The 21,091-nt window shown below is 24.6% G+C and overlaps 3 protein-coding genes and 1 non-coding gene across 6 annotated transcripts; 3 read left to right on the forward strand and 1 right to left on the reverse strand.

The window, feature by feature from the left end:
- Positions 1-6,452: 6,452 nt before the first annotated feature.
- Positions 6,453-6,525, forward strand: Trnaf-gaa (transfer RNA phenylalanine (anticodon GAA)). Its single transcript has one exon. It is a non-coding gene; the product is annotated as a tRNA-Phe (tRNA).
- Positions 6,526-6,807: 282 nt separating this feature from the next.
- On the forward strand, positions 6,808-11,475 carry LOC132932242 (zinc finger protein OZF-like). Of its 2 annotated transcripts, none has more exons than XM_060998514.1 (3): positions 6,808-7,138; positions 7,591-8,212; positions 9,254-11,475. In XM_060998514.1, the coding sequence occupies exons 2-3, from the start codon at positions 7,896-7,898 to the stop codon at positions 10,236-10,238; spliced, it is 1,302 nt and encodes a 433-aa protein (XP_060854497.1). In that variant the 5' UTR covers positions 6,808-7,138; positions 7,591-7,895; the 3' UTR covers positions 10,239-11,475. The 2 variants fall into 2 exon arrangements, with proteins under 2 accessions (XP_060854497.1, XP_060854498.1); XM_060998515.1 differs by lacking the exon at positions 6,808-7,138 and adding an exon at positions 7,229-7,312.
- A 1,068-nt stretch (positions 11,476-12,543) lies between these two features.
- On the reverse strand, positions 12,544-16,254 carry LOC132932370 (p21-activated protein kinase-interacting protein 1-like). Of its 2 annotated transcripts, XM_060998722.1 has the most exons (7): positions 16,063-16,254; positions 15,659-15,965; positions 15,056-15,176; positions 14,832-14,994; positions 14,500-14,753; positions 12,949-13,127; positions 12,737-12,832 (listed from the first exon to the last, which is right to left on the reverse strand). In XM_060998722.1, coding segments are annotated over exons 1-7 (1,101 nt in total). In that variant the 5' UTR covers positions 16,138-16,254; the 3' UTR covers positions 12,737-12,830. The 2 variants fall into 2 exon arrangements, with proteins under 2 accessions (XP_060854704.1, XP_060854705.1); XM_060998721.1 differs by lacking the exon at positions 12,949-13,127 and having other exon boundaries at positions 12,544-12,832.
- Positions 16,255-16,385: 131 nt separating this feature from the next.
- LOC132932371 (RNA-binding protein 8A) lies at positions 16,386-18,746 on the forward strand. The gene is made up of 5 exons (XM_060998723.1): positions 16,386-16,613; positions 17,981-18,127; positions 18,195-18,331; positions 18,392-18,516; positions 18,578-18,746. Exons 1-5 carry the CDS (start codon positions 16,562-16,564, stop codon positions 18,612-18,614), a joined length of 498 nt encoding a protein of 165 aa, XP_060854706.1. The 5' UTR covers positions 16,386-16,561; the 3' UTR covers positions 18,615-18,746.
- Positions 18,747-21,091: the final 2,345 nt, after the last annotated feature.

The following is a 21,091-nucleotide window of genomic DNA, read 5'->3' on the forward strand; positions in this document are numbered from 1 at the left end:
CAATTCTGAGTGCCTGCCCATTAATGCTAATATCCTGTCATTTACCAAACAATATTAATGATAAAATGTATTTATTATACTCTTATCTGTATAGATTTTAAATAATTTTAATAAATAATAAATTAATATAAAAATTGATATTTTTAAAAATACTTTTTACATTATTTCCAGGCAAAATAAAACAACATGTTTTTAATATTTGTTATCGTTACATTTTTTTTTAAGTTTTCACTATTTTTAAATTTTGTGGGGTATCCCCGTACCTCACCACTGCTTATCTATACTTAATATAAACTACTGGTCTGAATTTCGAATTTCCTCGATTATTAAATAAACTAAACTACATCAAATCTATTATTATCTGTAAAATAGATTGTTAATCATTTTAATGAATAAAATATAAGATTAAAAAATATATCCTTAAATAAAAATGTTTAATTACCTCATATTGTTAAGTACTTGATAAATTTTAAAATCACTCACTTTTTATACAGAATAGAAAAGCTGTACAAAAATAAATTTGAATTTTATGCCTATCAATCATGCGCATATTATTATGTAACATATATTTCGATGACTCGATATAAATATACGTCTATTATTCAATCAAAGTGCTAATACATAACATGTACTGTTAAATATAAGTTACCTACTTAATTATTAAGCTACGGTCTTAATTTTGTTTGGAAATAAAATAACGTAAAAATAAAAAATACGTCTCCATGAATAAAAATATCATGTATTGTACTCTGTATAAATAATATATAAAATAAAGTGTTGGCATATTAAATTTAAGCTTATACATTATGTTTATATTTAAAAAAGTATTTTATAATTATTGATTAACAATAATATAAATATGAAAATCAGATATAGGTATGTTATATAATGTAGGTACATAATATAAATATATTGTACAAACATAGTAGTTATTATAATACCATATTATAGTATTCAAGATAGTATAAAATATCGGTTATTCGTATCTTATATCGTAAAAAATCAGCCGACTTTCTTAATCAATAAATTTTTTCAGTCATTATCAAATTAAAATATTGGGTATAGTATCGGTTTTTATATCTAGATATTGGATATCTGAATATCTTATACCAGTTCTCTAATTATAATATACTATAATAAATATGAACGCAATTAAAAATAGTTGCATTAAGTTCTGAACCCAACTCAATTTAATATTTATTTTATATACCGTTAATTAACGTTTTTCAATAATGGGTAATGAACGTAGTCTAAACATTGTGTTAAAATAATTAAAAACGTGTTTATTTGGTTGTCTAATTGATTTTTCCTTAGTAAATGCAAGGTAACAGAAGCCCCTTAAAAATTATTGTTGATATTTATGTTTAATTGTTTACATATAAAATCAGGGCCGTCCCTAATTTACTTTTGTCAAGTATTGACTTTTTCAAATTTTTTTTTTCAAAATATTTTGTTTCATGCTTTTCTCAAACTGTATAAAATTTTTATTTTTGTCACCCTTTTATTTAATAGGTAAACCACTATCAACTTTTTATTTTCAAATGGCAACCTATATTTCAAATTTACTAAACTAATAGGGCTATTTTTTTTATGAATTTTAAATTTCAAATTATTATTTTTCGTTAATTCTTTAGCGAGATATAGCTTTTCAAAGTTTGTTGGTTTTCGGATTTTATAATACTTCTTGTTTCATATCTCATATGTAATAAACTCGTTTGTATACCTGTTACCAATTGCCAATGCCTCACAACCGTAATAATCTGTAGGAATAGGAAATACACCTAAAAACCTCAAACCACCCAACTTTGAGTAGCTATAAGTCACTGTTAAATGAAAAATAATAATTTTAACGTAAAAATTTATAAAATAAATAGTCCTACTATTTTATGACATTTTAAATATAGATTGCTATTTAGAAATCAAAAGCTAATAATTATTTCACTATTAAATATAAGGGTGAAAAAAATAAAAATGGTATATTATATAGTTATAGAAAAGCACTAAACTTAAATATTTAAAAAAAAAAAATTTAAAAAAGTTTACACTTTTTATATAATAAGTGTTTAATGATAAAATAATCACTCTGTATATGCAACTGACGCGCGTAGTGATATTTTAGACATTTTAGGCCCCGCTATTTTACTCTGCTCCGAGCCCCGCAAATCATCGGGACGGCCCTGTATAAAATATTAAATATACTTCAAAAGTGTGTACATCTTAAGAAAATATTGTTCAAATAGTTGAAATTGTAAATGAACATAACAGGAATGATCAAACAAGTATAGACAGCAAAATGCATTTAAATGAATGTAAGAGAAAAGCTATGAAAAATTTGTATACTAAACTAAGTAAGATATTACGAACTAAAATTTTTGAAAATTTATCTAATTTACAAACCATCACTACCGATGAAATATCGCTAGTTCGACAAAATATTTATAACACCCGAAGAAAAAAATGCTACATTGGAAGAATTGCAAATTTCACGTATTAAAAGTAAGTACCTGTTTTTACTTACTTATTTTAAAGTGAAGGAAATTACTAAAATTAATTTTTAAATGTGGAGCAAATTACATATATATTTATATTTTTTGTTTATTTTTGGCACAAATTACACACGCCCAAGTAAACATTCAATCAACAATAAATTCTCATTATTATTTTTGAATCTATATAAATTATTAAAATTTACAAATTTATTAAAAAATATAAACTTTAGAAATATTAAAGCAGTAGAAAGAAATTAATTACTTTTATATTTTTAAATAATCTTAAAGTCACCCATTACTAAAATGATTAAGAATAATATTTTTAAGAATATGACATTATTATGTCTAAATTCAAAACAATTTAATATATTGCGCTGAAATCCTCTTATTTTTGTCTAAAAGTTTGCAATTTTCCAGTTTTCCAGTTGATTTTTGGTTTGCTAAATCTCTTAATTTACTAACAAAATTTCGGAGTAAATGAGTATATTCAATTTTTAAAAATTTTAAATTTTTTATAACCTTGCATCCTTTTTTTAACACACGAGGTACTATTACTATTTTTGTCGGCCACAATTAATGTGTTGTATCTTATTCCATACCTCTCTTCACTTGTTTGGAATGGAATCCTCCACTATAATTTATGTTACCAAGCCAAGTAAACTACTATAAAAGACCAGTTTATCTGTTTATGAAACAAAATGTTTGGTTTATCATAATTATGCGTATATACGCAGTACCTACAGTACTTATTTTGTATGTCAATAAAAAGAAGTTTTTGTGTTTTTCGATCATTAATATTATAGTCTATTAATAAAATTATATTTTAACTATTATGTAATTACAGAATTTGAAAGTGGCTAAAATCATTATTCTTTGATTACAACTTAAGTATCTATTTTTATCTAAATTTGAATTTAAAATTTGTATTTAAAAAAAAAATGATTTTATATAGATTTAGATTTACTATACATTTTTAAAAAAGATTAAACAATTTAACAACATTATATACGTATAACCTATACTTTATTCTTTTTTAAAAATTAAATTTAAAATTAAAATTTTTAATACTTCATTGGTTTACAATTCTATCAAATAGTTTATAAATTAATAAAAAATAATATTTTAAAAATGCGACGTGGGATGCAAAGAGGACTATTAAAAATTGAAATCTGTTTTTATTTTATTTTTCGTTCCACGCAATTAAACGTAGATAATATATTGACGGAACTTGATAGGCATGAGTTTATTCTAATTTACTAGAGAGGAGAGGCCTATTAAGTAAAAATTGGTTGGGCTTATTTGCAATAAGGGTTGTGCTTAACACCCTATATATGCTTCTGTAATAATGTATTAATAACATAATAACATATTATTATTATTAGTATTTTATTCACGTCAGATTATAAAAAAATGTAAGCAGTACGTGCAGCGACATCCAGTGGAATAATAAGGAACTAATCAAATTCGACTCCTACTTAGTATTTTGACACAGTATAATTAAAAATGTAATGTACGTATGTACGAACGATGAACTAAGATAGGTATACTTAGTTATAATAGTTATATATTCATGGTACGAACAACTTTTAAATTATTTTATATCATATAATAATTCTCAAATTGTGCAATAACAATACCATATTATAAATTTTAATCTTTACTCAGATTAGTTGTTATAGTTAAAATAGTATATTTACTTATTATGTTAGTAGTAATAACTAATATACTATATAATCTATAGCTATATCTATACTATTATGTACATTATTATACAAAGAAAAGTCGTTTTTTAACGTTGTTAGGGGTAATCTCTGGATCTACTGAACTGATATTGAAAATTATTTTACCAATAGAAAACCACATTCTTTGTGAGTGTTAATTATTAATTAAAAAATTAATAATTAAAATAAACGTGTAATAAGTCTAATTTCTTTAGATTTGGATCCATGATGAATCTAGGACAATTGGTCCCCGCGAAAAAATATCGTATGCGGACAATTGGTCCTCGTCATAATTTTATACCCGGACAATTAATCCCCGGCTTGAAAGTTAAATACAAAATATTTTTTTATCATTAAACATTCTTTAAAATGTATTTTCAATAATATAATACTTTTAGAATATAATAACAGTTATTTGTTTTAAAAAAATAAAAATGAACATAATAATATAATAATAAATTAATAAATAATATTATTATAGTCGAATAAAAAAATAATTGTATAACATAATAATTACAATTTATAAAAATCTCGAAAGCCTACACAAATAATTCAAAAGATCATCTTTTGAAAAGTTATTATTAAAATTATTACAAATAGAAACAATGTTTTTTTCCTTGTCGCTTAAAGGTTTCAAAAAATTATTTAAAAAAACATCATCATTATTTTTTGTCAACGATATCATTGTTGTTGAATTAATTATTTGTATCAATTCGAAAAAATTATAAATATTTGGAAGTTTAATTTTAACAATATTTTTAAATTTATTATTAAATGCTTCAGATTTTGTTATTAAAAATACATAATTTGTTTAAATTTTATATAGATTCAGAGCTTAAAAATTGAATGCAAAGTTATTCTAAAAGTATTTTATTATAGAAAAAACATTTTAGAAAACGTTTAATGATAAAAAAATATTTTGTATTTAACTTTTAAGCCAGGGACTAATTGTCAGAGTATAAAATTATGACGGGGACCAATTGTCCGCATACCATCCATGATCTATTCCTGCATGTATTAAAATGTACAAGTGTCAACTGTCAAGTATATAATATAATAACTATAAATAGATATATCGTATATAACTATATGTCTATATTAGTATATCGACTAGTGACTACAAAAAATCATAAAAACGCAATTTATCTACCTATATAAATATAAAAAAAAATAAACAGATAATATGTATAATAACAATTTGCAGTAATAATAATGATACCTAATAATATATATTATTCGTTTTAATAAGGTATTCGTATTTTTTTTTTTTTTTTTGAGATATATTTGATTTAGGTTTATGAATTATTTACCTGATACCTGAATATTTTATTTTTATTTTAAAAATATTGATAAAACTGTAAAAATGAATTATTGATTTGCATTAGTAATAGTAGATTCAAGATTGAAGATATATAAGCAGTAGCGATTCTGGCGTATATATATAGGCAGGATGGGCAGCTCTATATATATAAAATTAACTAAAAAATAAAAACATGTTATATAGGTACAACATTATTAAAGACTAAAAAGTAAATATACAAAAAAAAATTTAAAAATATATACGTTGAGATAGTCAAGCACGTATTTAGTTGGAGGGTCCGTGGGGTCTAGACTCCCCCCCAAAAAAAACTTATTTTTAAAAAATAAAAAGTTTTGTGTATCAACTAGGGTTGCCATACGTTCCGGTTTTCCGTGACTGTCACTGGTTTTCGATTTAGTGTACCGGTGTCCCGAAAAGTAACTTCGGGACGCCTATATGTCCCGGTTTTAGGAAAAAATTAAAATTGTTTAATTTCGACAACTTTTTCAAAAAATAATTGTAATCGAATTAAAATGTTATTGTTATACGAATAATTTATAAATCAATGATGCCAAATTCATAGGCTAAATATAAAATAATAATATAGTGTATAACATTATAACCTATTGTGTCGTATTTATAAAACAATGGCTAATATGATTCAATAATATTTATTTATTAATTAATTTGCTATTTTTTCTGTCTATCCAGGATTTGCTCGATGAAATTATGGCAACTAATTACTATCAACCATGTAAAAAATAAAAATTGTATTTAAAATTATTTAAATAATTTCCCCCGAAAAAAGAAATATAATCATCCTGACTATTTACCTAGCGGTAATAAATTTTAGTGTAACTGAATAAATTATTTTACTTTACTAATATTAAAAAATAAATATCACGTTTCAATTAAACCTATTTTTTATAATTTCTTCAATGTGCCGAAATAGCTCAGTTGGGAGAGCGTTAGACTGAAGATCTAAAGGTCCCTGGTTCGATCCCTGGTTTCGGCAATAATTTTTTTGTTATTTTCAAACGCATCATTGCATTAAATTTTTTGTAATTAAAATGGATTTTTTTGTACTTTGTTAACTATGATATTATTTTATATTAACAAAAATTTAATGCTATCCGACTAATGGCAGTTTACGTATATATTTAAACTCAAATACAAAACCTAATCGATAAACTTACAATATAAAACATATTTGGCAACAATGTAAAATTATTATCACACATATTTTGTACTATTGAACACTATGATTGAACAGTACAGTGTTAGAACCACGATTATTTTGAATAGTGCATGTCTACATTAAATGTTATGTAATCATTTATGTATCTAGAAAATTATTATCAGTTAAACATTTTTACTTAATATTTATCGTAATTATTATTGACATTTATCTGAAAACCACCAATCATTATTCATTACCATTAATAATATATTCTATTGTTGCCACCAACTTCTATTAGTTCTATTTAGTATTTTAGTTTTTGGTATCAACACGTCATAATAATGTCATACAGATATGTATTATGTACAGTTAACCTATATTTTTTTTAATTTTACAGTAGTACACGGCAAGTTAAAAGTTTCGAATAATTATAATTATACATTTTGAAGTAAGTTAATTGCCATAATATCATGAAAAAAGATCACCAAAATTATTACGATTTGTTTCCATAAGTTATTTTTTTTTTATTTTATAATAGAATCAATATACCTTCTTCAATAAAGCTGCGTGTTCGTGTATCATTTTATACATATTACATGTATTAAATGTATACAGGCAAACAGTAAATATTATTCTCATTCTTCTTATTATTTTTTTTTTAAGATTGGCTAATTTAATTTTAATTATTATTTACAATTTATACCTAATTTTACAACTATATATACATCTTAGAATTAATATCCTATAATTTTATCAAAATTTAATTCTACCAATTAAATATTAAACTCCATTAAATTATTTTTTTTCTCCTTAAAAATTTACTATTTAATTGAAATCAAAATAAATATGTGTATACTGCATTTTAATCCAATTACATTTTTTGTATTGTTTTGTTTTAAGATAATTTCAGATAAAACCAAAGGTGAATCTAGTCTTGAAACAAAATTATGAACAATATTCAAGAACTATTATGGACACACAATAACGTACGGCTTCAAATTTTGATATTTTATGAAATTATACCACGACTAGATCAACGCTTCTCTTACGGTGTCGGGGAAACTTATCTTTCTAAGCTATAAAATGAAAATAAGTTAAATACTAATTAATTTTATTATTATAAACTTTATCTTACTTGCATTAGTGATAAATGAGCATGAATAACACTTTTAACAGCTAAACACGGCATCAACGCAATATTAATTATGGGGGTTGTTAAAAAAAACAAAACTGTTGTTAGAAAAAGCCCTAGACAGCATCAATGCAAATATTGTTATAAGATTTTCCCATTCCCCAACGTGTTGAAAAAGCATTACAGGGTCCATACTGGTGAACGACCGTATGAGTGTGATTTATGTGGAAATAGATTTACACATCAGAATACTCTAAAAAACCATAAGATGTGCATTCACAATTGTGGTCGGGAAGAAGATTTTACTTGTGGTCATTGTGACAAAAAGTTTCCAATCAAGGAACGACTTATTGAACATGTGCGCATTCATACCGGATATTATCCTCACAGGTATTTTTTTCTTTTTATTACCATTTAATTTATGTGTAATAAAACAAGTGTATTTTAGTTAAAATACATTATTTTTATCTTTCAACTGTCAATAGTAAATTATATTATTTTCATTTAAAATATATTTCTGACTTAAAAAAAAAAAATAGCAAACAAATCAATCAATTTGATTTTAAAATAATAAATTAGAAAATATTTGATAAAAAATTATCATTTAGAGCACATAAACATTCATAAAATGGCCTTAGTTTTTAAGAAAATACTGGTGGTGGATTTTCAATATAATAATTAATTGACCAAATATGTGTATTTTTTTCTTTTAAGTTTTATAGAATTATTTAAAAATTAATCTATTATGATATTTAAAATTAATTAAATTAGTATAATTATAGTTCTACTTTATGTAATAGTATAAGGTAACTATACTATTTCTGTAGTACTTTTACTGTCATTAGCTATATGCTTTAGTCTATTTTTTACAATGAAGTATTTCCTATTGTATTAAACATTTTAGTTTATTATGATGTGTTTTTTTTTTATTCAGTCTAAAAATTGAGCTATTTTATTTACCTACCTAAAATGTTTAATATGCAGAACTATACTTACAGTATCTAAACCCTAAAATTATAATTAAAAAAAAAAATCAATGATACTGCAAATTAAAATATTAAGACAAATAAAATTATATAAATATCAAGTATAAAATTATACTAATTTATTATCCATTTAGATTATTATGCTAATTAAAAGTATTAAAATTAACTTAATAATATAAAATGGAAAATAAATTTATATATTATATAATGCCTATTTACCATCTGTCTATTTAATTTTTTTGCATTAAATTAATATATTATATATAAATATTTTTATTTTTATAATATTTTATTAGTTTAGCAATATTATAAGGAACATAAATATCTGTATTCACTTATTAATTCAGTCTGATTTAAAAAGTGATTATTTATTCTATTTAACAATTTTGTATTATTATTATCATTTCAATTTGCATTTCTTGAGCAATTTCTATAAATTTTTTAGATGCGACAAATGCTTAAAATCCTTCACAAGAGCCAGTCAACTATGGCAACATGCGCGTTCTCATAACAAACAATATACACTAGAATGTGCAATATGTCATCAATTATTTGCATGTCGTTCAGTTCTTCGTGGCCATATGAAACGGCATATGGGACAAAATGATTATGTATGTGAAGTGTGTGGAAAAGCGTTTTTACGTAGGGATGGTCTAACTAAACATCTATCTAGTTATCATAATAATATCAGAGCATTCACATGTAAAATATGTCATAAACAGTTTAAAGGACATATGATACAGCATTTGAGGACACATCGTCATGAAAAACCTTATGAATGTAAAAGTTGTGATGCTCGTTTTGTACAACGTTCTCAACTGACAGTGCATGAAAGAAGACATAGTGGAGAAAAACCTTATCCGTGTCCAGTTTGTAAAGTATCTTTTGCACATTCAACAGCTATGAAAATGCACGTAAGACGTCATACTGGAGAAAAACCATTTAAATGTCTTGTATGTACCAATACAGCATTTACACAACTACCACATTTAAAAAAACATATGTTAACTATACACAAAACAGACAAACCTTACTTGTGTGTTAAATGTAATTCATATTTCAAAACAAAAACTCAAATAATTACTCATGAAGAAACATGTTCACCAAAACAAGAAACAAAAGAATTTATTCCCCCTGGTATGGCTTTAGATCGAATGCGAATGTTATTGGCAGTTTTACTGATACGTATATCAACCACTGAACGTTTAAATGCATTAGGTTTCGGAAAAAGACTTATTGATTTGGTATTATGTGATTCAATTGAAAATTCTGGTCGGAGTCCTTACCGTGAAAATGGTCAAAGCGAAAATGACTTGTTAAAAAAGAATATTGAAATATTATTAGACTGGACTGTCCCAAAAATGTATATGGACCGATTTAAAAGTGAACGACGTACAACTGAAGAAATTTTAGAGGAATTAACGTCATGACTTTAATTTATAAATAACATGACAATTACTTGTTAGCTTACATAGATTAAGAACAATTTGATCCATTTTCTGGTTTAATTAGAAAATTATAACAAATCTTAAAATGGCTCAAATTTACCTGATCAATGAATCAGATTGCATAGTATAATTTATAAGCTACTTGTTCTTCCACAACTATCTTGCAACGCTGTATTTATAGCTCAAAACTGGTGGTGGTGAATTTGAGTACTAAATGTTAAATAATTCTGAATATTTATTGTAATATATGTTCAAATTGAGAGATATTAATTATGTATTATAAAGCAATTTATAAAAGTAGTCTGTAGAACTTATTAAGCTTTTTCAATAGGTAATGGAAATATTAACTTATTAATAAAATATCGGTGTTGGTTTTCACAGATGATAATACTATAATAATGTACACCTCCCCTTGCTTATCGCTGTAACTAATTTATTGACATATGTAGTTTGATTTCAGACATCTAGTTAAATTTATTATTTATTCAAACCAAAATGAATTGTTTTTAGGTGTTATGTTAACAACTTGGATGCCAAAGTTTAGAAGTTAGTTCATTTTTAATTTTAATTTTATTTTTTTGAAAACCAAAGACTTAAGCGGATTACCAAAGAATATTATTCTAGTCACACCAGAAGAATGGTGAGAACCGCTACTTTATCATAACAATCTATTCATACATTTTACATTAATTTAAATTTTGTTGATATTTCAAATTATTATTTTTAATTCCCAATAAAGTTTCAAGTTTTTAAAATAATTTTTTCACAACTTCTTAGCATCAATAAACAGTTATTTTTTATAGGTATACGATGTATAAGTTATTGAAAGCATAGAATATTCTAGATTTCATAAACTTAACGTATGAATGAAATATTTAATATATGTATGTGTATTATATCTGTTACTTTTAGTTAAAAATTAATTTTTGTTGTGTTCATTTTTTTTATGGATTATATTTAATTGTTTTATTTAAAATATATTATATTTATAATTAGTTTATAAATTATAACTATATCAAATTAATGGTATGTTTATAGAGTGTGAAAACTAGTGAATTAATTATAAATAACCTGGTTTATTGTTATCTGTAATTTATTATTTAGGTTACCAAAAGTGTGCAAACTATGCTATGTATCATATATATAATTTTTTGGGAAATTTTGTTTGAGTATCTTATTTTTGTTTTGATTTTTAAAAAAAGAATATCTTAATAATCAATTTTTGTGTATATTATTTTACCTTTGATCTTAAATAATTTTTAAAAAAAATGTCTAACAACATAAGCAAATTTAATTCCAAAAAAAAAAAAAGTAATAAATAACCTTTAGGCATCTTTTTTAAAATCATTACTAAAAAACTATAAAATATAACTTTACAATCTGTACACAAATATTAATACAGTTATTAAATAGATTTACAATTTTTTTTCTATTAGTACTACTTTGAGTATGAACATGTTCATTTATATGATGTGTTCATTTTTGTTTAAGACAGTGAATAGTTTTTGGGTGATTGATAAAGTTATTATAAAGTTTAGTTAAATAATAAGAATTAATTATATTTTGAATATTTAAGTCATGGCATAAGGTTCTATTGCTGACATGTCAAGTAAAATTAGTGAAAAGTCAGATTTATAGCTCGAAAAGATTAAAATATGTTAAGAGGATGCAACACCCATATGAGTGTTACATATGTAAAACCTAGCAAAAACTGTTTTCCGCGGGAAAGATCTAAGAAGATTACAGTAATAACTAAGAAACAAAATTTTCACTACATAAAAAGGAGAACTTTGGCTGTGAAATATTGTTTTTATTTTCCATATATCATGACTAAAAAAAAGTTATTAAAGTTTAAAAAAATAAATATTTTGAATTTATTAAAAAAACAATATTTCACAGATAATGTTCTTAACTATATTATATATAATATGGAGTTTTTTCTATCACTACAGCCTGAGTAGTTCTATCCTGGGCAAAACAGCTTTTACTATGTTTTACATGTGTAAGATAAAGACAACACATATAGGTATAGTCCTCTTAAGGTTAGGGCCAGTGTACCAGAATGGTTTAAACTACTATACTTCACTATCAATCAAACATTCTTAATACTTGTCAGCATTACTAATATTGGGATTTCCAATTTCAATAAAGTAAAAAAAATAAAAAAATAGATTTTTATTTAAATTTCTACCTGTTTAAATAAACCATCTTTATTACCATGTCTATGTCAGATTATCAAAACATAGATAATAAAAATTACTAATCATATTAATTTAAACACATTAAATATTAAAGAATTATTTTTTATTACAATCATATTTTATTTTTTAATACATTAAACATTTTCACTAACTTTCCAATTGTTTGATAAACTTTTTTTCTTCTTAATCGTAGGTTTTAATTTATTATTTTTAACACCATTAATTGGTAGTTTTCTTTTATTATTTTGAATATCCTCAATTGGCAATTTTCTTTTAATATTTTGTGTCTTATTAGGAATATTTGTGCCAATAATAGTATCATCTTTAACTTCTTCAGCTTCTTCGTCAGATTCATCTTTTACCATCTTTGATTTTCTATAAAAATAAAAATAGTTTTATTTAAAAATTCAGAAATTTATCAGCAATTTTTATATAAACAAAATTATAGTACATAAACCTATGGTACATGTTATTCAATTATATTATCTTACACGTTTTATTTTGGAATTGAATGAATGATATATAATAGAATAATAGAAGATATTCCATATTTCCACAAAGAATTCTTAAGACAGTTATTAAATAAAAAAATTCAAGTCTAGTGACATTACTGATTTTCAGAGCTGATTCCCTCGCTGCTGAACAGTCGGAGACTGAGTATAAGTGATACCTGGGGAAAGAGTATTGGTGGAAATTGGTTTTTATATCATTAAGATTTTATTTAATATCAAATAATATTAATTCTTTTTCAAAATATCAAGAGATTAATTAAAAGTAATATGCTCATTATTTCAGAAACTATAAATGTTATCAAAAAACATTTTTTTTTAAGTCTAAATCATATTTTACTATTTGTTATACTTATCAAAACTGAACTGCAAGTGATAACTTAAACTTGGAAATTAAATTTATACTAGCACAGTTGATTTTAGATTAAAGTGTTAATTTATTAATTATTGTTTTTTTTTTCAGTTGTCAGTGATAATTTTAGTATCCTATGTATAATGTGGCCACTTTGTTAAGGTAGAATCAATGTTAAATAAAAATCATAAGCTTTAATAAGTAACTTTGAAGATATAAAAAAACTTAATTTTTAATCATAGGCGTGCGCACGGGGGGTTCCGGATGTGCCTGGGCACCCTCCGACATGTAATTGGGGCCCTAAATTTATGTCCTATAGCATATAATACATGGGCCCGTATTTTAACTAATGTTACTAGAATAAAAATAGTACTTTGTATTATAACAGCTAGATGTTATTGACTACAAAAGTAAAAATAATAAATAAATATTGCAATTATCTTGAAAATAGATTAGATCCAACTATCTAATGAAGTATTATATTATTTGGTACTAGTAATACCACTGGTTAATGTGTGATATAATGTAAATAATATTTATTTGTGCATTATAATTTATTAAAATATGTACATGTCTTGTTAAAAGAGGGCCCAAATTAAGAAAAGGGCCTGAAAAAATTGTAGGCACCCCCCGAAATTCAGGTCTACGTACGCCTATGTTTTTAATATGAAGATAAACTAATACAAAATAAAAACTTGTACATTTTTATTGTATACCAATACATAACATCAGTGGTGATCCAGAATTTTTTTAATGGGGGGGCACATACTGTTTAAAATTGTATAAGACATATTGTAGTATGTTGTTCATGTATACAAATAAATAAAAAATTTTAAAACAAAAAATAGTAAATACGGCCAACGAGGGGGGCCCTGGCCCCCCTTGAATACGTCACTGCATAACATTAATTGATGGATGGCAAGAAAATTTCCAAATGTTTTCCATAATAAAATAAATGTGAATATCAAGCCAATAATAAATAATGTTAAAGTGAAAATATTTAATAATTATAATCTACATTCAGAACCAAAAAAGTTAACTATATGAAAAAGCTAACAAGTCCTAATTTATTAGTATAAAATATCCTTATTAAAGAATAAGTCTTGTAGAATCTTACCTATTAGTCAATAAAAGAAATATTATGACATCTAGTATAATTAATAACTTATAATATTACTTACCTTAAGGAATTGTTACAAATACAAGTAATTCTGCAGTCTAAAAACAACGAACAACTTTCAATAGGTTTTTTACTATCATTGAGTTCCCATACAGTAACAAGGCCATCACTTAATGCTGTTACAAGTCTACTATCAACTTTAATTAAACATTTTACTCTAGTATCTCCGATTTTTATTTCCCATACACTTTCTTTATTAATAATATCATAACAATGCAGTGTACCATTTTCTGAGCCATAGCATACCAAATGTTCCTAAAACAAAAAATAAATTAGGATTACTTACTTACTCTAATACAACATACAAATTAATTTAATATAATTGTCACCTACTGTTATAAATGTGACTCCATGTATTTTATGATTATCTTCAATTGTACAAGCAATACCTGCAGTTTCTACATTAAAAATCATTAACTTAGTATTTAACGGTAAACCATAATACTGTCCAGCTGGAGACCAAATGATATTATCAAAAAAGTAATAAGCACTCATACTAAAAAACAAAAGTAAATAAGTCAATTGTCAACAAAATAATTTGCGAGCTGTACACTTACCTAGACTGATTTGTAGTGTAAGCAGGTCTACCTTTCACTAAATTCCACGTTCTTAGAGTTTTATCTTTTCCAACAGATAATGCTAATTTTCCACTAGGATGAACTGCTAGAAAGGAAACAGCTGTAAAAATTAATAAAACAGAAACATATTAATATATTTTGGAGAACAAATCTAGTTTAAAATGAAATTTTGGATTTTTCTTTTTGGAAACCTAAGTACTTCAGTGTTTTAAAAATTATAGTGCTAAATGTTTTTTTTTTTTTTTTTTTTTAATCATTAGTTATGCTGAAAAAAGTATACTAATATCATATTTTCAACATTATGTTTCCGTCAGTGGATATTTGATAGAAAGGAATACAGAAAATTGTTTTTTTTTTTTTATTCCGGTGGATAAACACAACAAACACACACATTTTAAAGCAATTAAAGATTGGATTCTAACAGATACCATGATTAGTGACTGTTGGAAAGTAATTATAAAAACATTAACATACAAATAGTACAACTAGGTAGGACAAAGGGTATTAGCCAATTTTATTTTATACTACTGTTTTTAAAACATTAAAATACATTAAAGTATTTAAATTTAATCATCAGCCTACCTGATCCTTTATGAGCTTTATCCCATAATTTTTTAAGCTTCCATGTGCCAGTCTCAAACATTGCTATTGAACCATCCTCACTAGTGCTAATTAAATGTGACTCATCTGGTGTAAACGCTAAAGACGTTACTGTGCCACTGTGCTGTAGTATTGTGTGTACATGACATCGCCTGATCATATTATATATCTCTATAGTCTCATCTGTACTACTTGATGCCATATACTTGGACGAACACGATACTGAACGGATACTAGCTTGATGAACATGATCATTAAATGATTGGACCAGTTCTAGATCTTTAGATTTCTGTTATTAGACAAACAAATTAATAATTAAATTGTATTACAGTGTATGTACAAGAATTAGGTATAACTGCGCTAAAAATACTAAAAAATATATTTACTTGACTTTTAAAGCGACATTTTACACCAATCACAAATGATTCATAAGTTCCAAGAATGATTTCAAAAACATCCATAACTACCTATTTAAGTGAATATTTCAGAATTAAAAAATATCTATGTAAAATTAAAAACGAACATAAATAAAAATAAAAGCACGTTTTAAAATGTAGTGTGTACACCGTCACCGTGATATCAAGATTGGTGATAAATTATAATAATAATATTAACTACTATGCACATGGCCGACATGAAGATTTCCTTATCAATAACTTGGAAATTTTGATGCTTGTTCTGTTACTAACTTCATGTATATAAATAATGGTAGTCATTGAATCACGCCTTGGGAAACCACAAAACACTAAAACAGCCGTCCGCAAAACGAAGACACTTCCGAACGTTTTGTTTACTTGAACCCGTATCCCTTTAAAGTTTAAGTTCGCGTCAAGTCGACCACCGTTCGCAAATTACACAACTTTACATTCAGTATTCTAAGTTATAATGGCTGACGTTTTAGACTTGAACGCTGAAGATTTCGTGGAAGAAGATGACGGTAATATAAATATATTTATGTATTATTTATACTTAACTTTAAAAAGACGCAATTTAAATTGATGTGTAATATATGTTATTCATTTTCCCGATATTGCGATTGATATTAATACGATTAAAAATTAAATGAAACATGTTTATAATAACGAAAATAACTTGTTTTAAGTTTCTTCACAATACAACGTATACAACTCATTACAACCTTATAATGCTAAAATATTTTCCTACTGTTAGCTAACCAAAATAATTAAATTGTCATATTTATATTTTTATTAATTTTTCACTGAACACCTTAAGCCTAACGAAGGACCAATTTTTTGGGTAGGCTATAGCCCTCATATCTTCTCCTTATTAATCTGTTTGGATATTTTATCTACACTCTTCTACTAAGTTCATACATTTGCAAATGGCTTATGATAAATACAAATTTTCAAATATATGTATAATTTTTATTCAGTATGATACAAAATAAAACCTTTAATAATGTATTTATTCAAATTTTTATTTTTAGAATTTTTGAATACTTAGAATCGTATTTTCAACTATATAGATTTATAAGTACAAAATCAACTTATTAATTTTCAGTAAAAAAGATTGGTGCTCATTAAAAAAAAAAAATTGTATAACATCTAAGCATTTACCAGATTCAAGAAACAGTGTTACAACATACTCATATTAACCAATTTGATACCTCATATCGAATATAAACTTTTGTGATTTATTGTTCAATATATATATTTGGGAGCTTAATCCCCTTCTCCTAAGTCCTAATTGTGCCTATACTCAGTACCGGCGCTAGGGGAAGACAAATGTCCAAGGCCCCGCGATTTTTAATTATCATCTTAATACCGTGAGACACATTGACATTTTACATAATTACAATTTAAATTAACAAATTATAAGTCTATAAATGTATTATTCTATACTAAACATCACACATGTATAATATTAGAATGGGGTACTCTGGAGTACGTAATGGCTAATACCTTATCCAGGGCCCCACAATACCTAGCGCCGGCACTGCCTATACTTAACATTAATGTTTTAAAAAATAACTATTGTATGATTATAATATCTATTTAATTCAGTTGTTGTCAACTTTTAGATAAGCATATTTATTAAAACATGTTGTTTTCAATTATAAAATATCAATATTCTTTTAATAGTATAAAATATTTTTTTGTATTTTAGACAATGTGTTATTAAAGTTTACTAATTTTAAATAGTATAATAGCTTGAATACAATATTTTATAACTTATAACTCCAAATTAATAAACACTTACATGATACTATATTTGCATATTTTAATTTAATATAAAGTTGTTAATAGCTAAGAAAAAATATTTAATTGAAATTAATAATTCTAGAAGGTGTCTCAAAACTTAAAGATAAAGCCAGAAGAAGGAAAGGACGTGGATTTGATGATAGATCTAAAAGAGATGATATTAAAGATGAAGACATGGAATTTGATTCTGTGGATCAAAATGATGATGATGGCCCTGGACCTCAAAGATGTAATTTTTCAATTTTCATATTTTTTTTATATATTATTCACATTATCTATTTATTTCATTTATACAGCGGTTGAAGGTTGGATTTTATTCATTTCTTCTTTACACGAAGAAGCACAAGAAGATGATTTACATGATAAATTTGCTGAATTTGGAAAAATTAAAAATCTTCATTTAAACTTGGACCGCAGAACTGGATTTTTAAAAGTAATTATTATTATTTAGTTCATTATATAATTTCAATATTATATATATTTTTTTTTTAAGGGTTATGCGCTAGTTGAATATGAGTCATATAAGGAAGCATCTAGAGCACGTGAAGGACTTAATAACACAGATATTTTGGGACAACAAATAAGTGTAGATTGGTGCTTTGTAAAAGGAGCAAAAAGGTATTATTAAATAATAATAACCATCATTGTATTATTTAATTTATTTTTTTATTTTTTTTAGGATTAAAAAATCAAGACGTCGTATGGCTAATTATTAATCAAGTAATTTAAACTCAAGACATGTAAAAAAAACTTTCAAATTATTTAGTTTTTTTTTTTTTTGTAATACTTTTAATAATATTAAAAACAATGTTTTCATGACCTAAAAATAATATACATGGTTTAATTTATTTGTTGATAAATTAATGTTTTATAATGACAAATAAAAGAAAAATTTAATTTTGGTTCAATCATTAAATTATAAAACAAAATTTTAAAAGTTTTTTAGTTCTAAATGCAGAGATGAAACTATTATCTGTACTTATAATTAAATCTGAAATTGAACTTTAATTTTTTTTTTTTTAATTTGATGTTAATTTATTTTAAAAAATGTTTCTATATTTTTAATACATAATCTAATCTTACTGCAGCTATGATAATTGTAGTCAAATAAAATAGTACATTTGAGATTTTTAAATATACCAATTTGGTAATTTATATAATATGTTATTGTATATTTAGTTATCACCTAATAAATTAGCTTATAGTAGGAGGGAATACATTAATGGTTTATCATTAAAATTTTACATTCAAAATCTATTCATTGTATAAAAAAGTAATGAAGCTAAAATAACATAACATGATCTACTTATTTTTTTAACATAACTTAGTTCTTTAAAATATATATTTTATATTATTTATAATATATATCCTTAGTTAATCCTTATTATTAAGTATACCTAGTTAACCTTATTGGCAAAACTACCAGTCAGACCATAGCCCGATCAATTTCCAACATGTTATCGTACTTAGAAAAGATACAGATATGGTACATAAAAATATATTTTTATATATAAAAAAAAAAAAAAAACTGTCTATGGTTATTTCCTAAAATGGTGATAGAAAATGATAAATATATATTTTTATTACTACAACAATAATGTATAATATTCTACTTGTAATCATTAATAAATTAAACGAAATAAAAATAGGTTTTTAAAATATTTTATTTAAATCAACGAATGAAAATTATTTTAAGGTATATTTATTCCTTATTTATTTATTTGTCTATAGTTATTCATTTATTTCAATATAATGTACTATGAATGTCTAAAGACTGTATTTGTTATGGTAATACGGTATCCACCTAACTAATAAGTTGTGACGTTTAATAATTATCATTAATCAATATGTCTTCTTGAAATTAAATATAATCCTTGAATATATTGTGTATAAAAAAAAATACTAAAATCTAAGAATATTAAATTATAATACAAAAACCAAAGTCAAGATTATTAACTGTATAAATGTAAGTTTCATTATTATTACATTATGCTAGTTATTAATATACATTATTGTATTGTACATGTGAATAGTGTATATACATAATAATTTATAGCTAGCATACTTTAGCCCTTAAGTTATTTATGTTGATAAAAAAATTTCCAAGTAAAAAGCTTGAAAAGAGTTTTCTCATAAATTACTCTTATAAAAATTAAAAAAATATGAAATCATCATTCACATTTTTGTTAATTTTAATCATTTGAAGTTTAAATAAACAATAATCAGATAAATTTGATATTTAATGAAATTTAATCTTTTGAAAAATGTGTCATGTATGTTATGATGTTTTAAATGATCCATTTCATACGAAATATGTCTACAATTAAAATAGAAATATTGGATAGTCTTAGTAAATATTTTGAGCTATGCCTATGCTAATTTATATTAATTAAATTTGGACGGAAAACTTTTTCCACCTTTTAAACGTTAACATGTGATTTGACACTTTTCACCCGAAAATCAATGACTATCCGTTTGATGGGAAGAGAGGTAATTTATTAACACTTCTAAGAACGAAAAATTAAATTTTCGGAGCAGCTGTAACAATAAATACTTATAAAAAATGTGTGATTGTTATGGGTATTAATGTTTATAGATAATAAATATATGTATATTATTATTTATAAACTTCTATATTCATCATCCAATTATCCATCATGATTAAAAATGTGTAATGAACGAGTCAGGTTATGCCAATAAAATTTAGCTTACTAGCTTTATTGTTAATTTATTTTAAAACGATTAACAAAGTTCTAATACAGATACAGAAATGCAAGTCCCCGGAAATATACAAAAAGGGACACTTACCTTCCCATTACCCAAAAAAAAGAATAATTTGATGATAGAGCATATGAATGAATGATAGATCCTAATTATGATTATTACTCATAATGATGGCGAGAGGGTGCCGGCTGATAAATTTCTAGGTGTGCACTCATGAAAAAATAATTTGCGCCACTAGTGTATGGTTTTATTTTCACGGAGCTGGAGATACTAGCTTAGCTTTATTGGCATTACCTTACTATCGAATCTAGGCCAACTGCCACCCGTTGGTTTTTAAGGATAGCAAACAATTTGCCACCTGTTGATGAATTCTCACGCATGCTATATTATGACGGTTAAATGTTTTGCTCTATTCCAGATTTCCAGCTGTAACTGGTAACTTCAATTCATATAATTTGGAATCTTATAT

The sequence above is a fragment of the Rhopalosiphum padi genome, chromosome 1, assembly GCF_020882245.1.
Source record: "Rhopalosiphum padi isolate XX-2018 chromosome 1, ASM2088224v1, whole genome shotgun sequence".
NCBI classification, from domain to species: Eukaryota; Metazoa; Arthropoda; class Insecta; order Hemiptera; family Aphididae; genus Rhopalosiphum; species Rhopalosiphum padi.

Excerpts from the sequence above, each read along its gene's own strand:
- LOC132932242 (XM_060998514.1), top strand. The coding sequence starts at position 7,896 with ATGGGGGTTGTTAAAAAAAACAAAACTGTTGTTAGAAAAAGCCCTAGA. Across the intron at positions 8,213-9,253 it reads ACCGGATATTATCCTCACAG|ATGCGACAAATGCTTAAAAT; the intron begins GTATTTTTTTCT and ends TAAATTTTTTAG.
- LOC132932370 (XM_060998721.1), bottom strand. The coding sequence starts at position 16,137 with ATGGATGTTTTTGAAATCATTCTTGGAACTTATGAATCATTTGTGATT. Across the intron at positions 14,995-15,055 it reads TACACTACAAATCAGTCTAG|TATGAGTGCTTATTACTTTT; the intron begins GTAAGTGTACAG and ends TTTGTTTTTTAG. Across the intron at positions 14,754-14,831 it reads ATGGAGTCACATTTATAACA|GAACATTTGGTATGCTATGG; the intron begins GTAGGTGACAAT and ends TTTTTGTTTTAG.
- LOC132932371 (XM_060998723.1), top strand. The coding sequence starts at position 16,562 with ATGGCTGACGTTTTAGACTTGAACGCTGAAGATTTCGTGGAAGAAGAT. Across the intron at positions 16,614-17,980 it reads TTTCGTGGAAGAAGATGACG|AAGGTGTCTCAAAACTTAAA; the intron begins GTAATATAAATA and ends TAATAATTCTAG. Across the intron at positions 18,332-18,391 it reads GCAGAACTGGATTTTTAAAA|GGTTATGCGCTAGTTGAATA; the intron begins GTAATTATTATT and ends TTTTTTTTTAAG.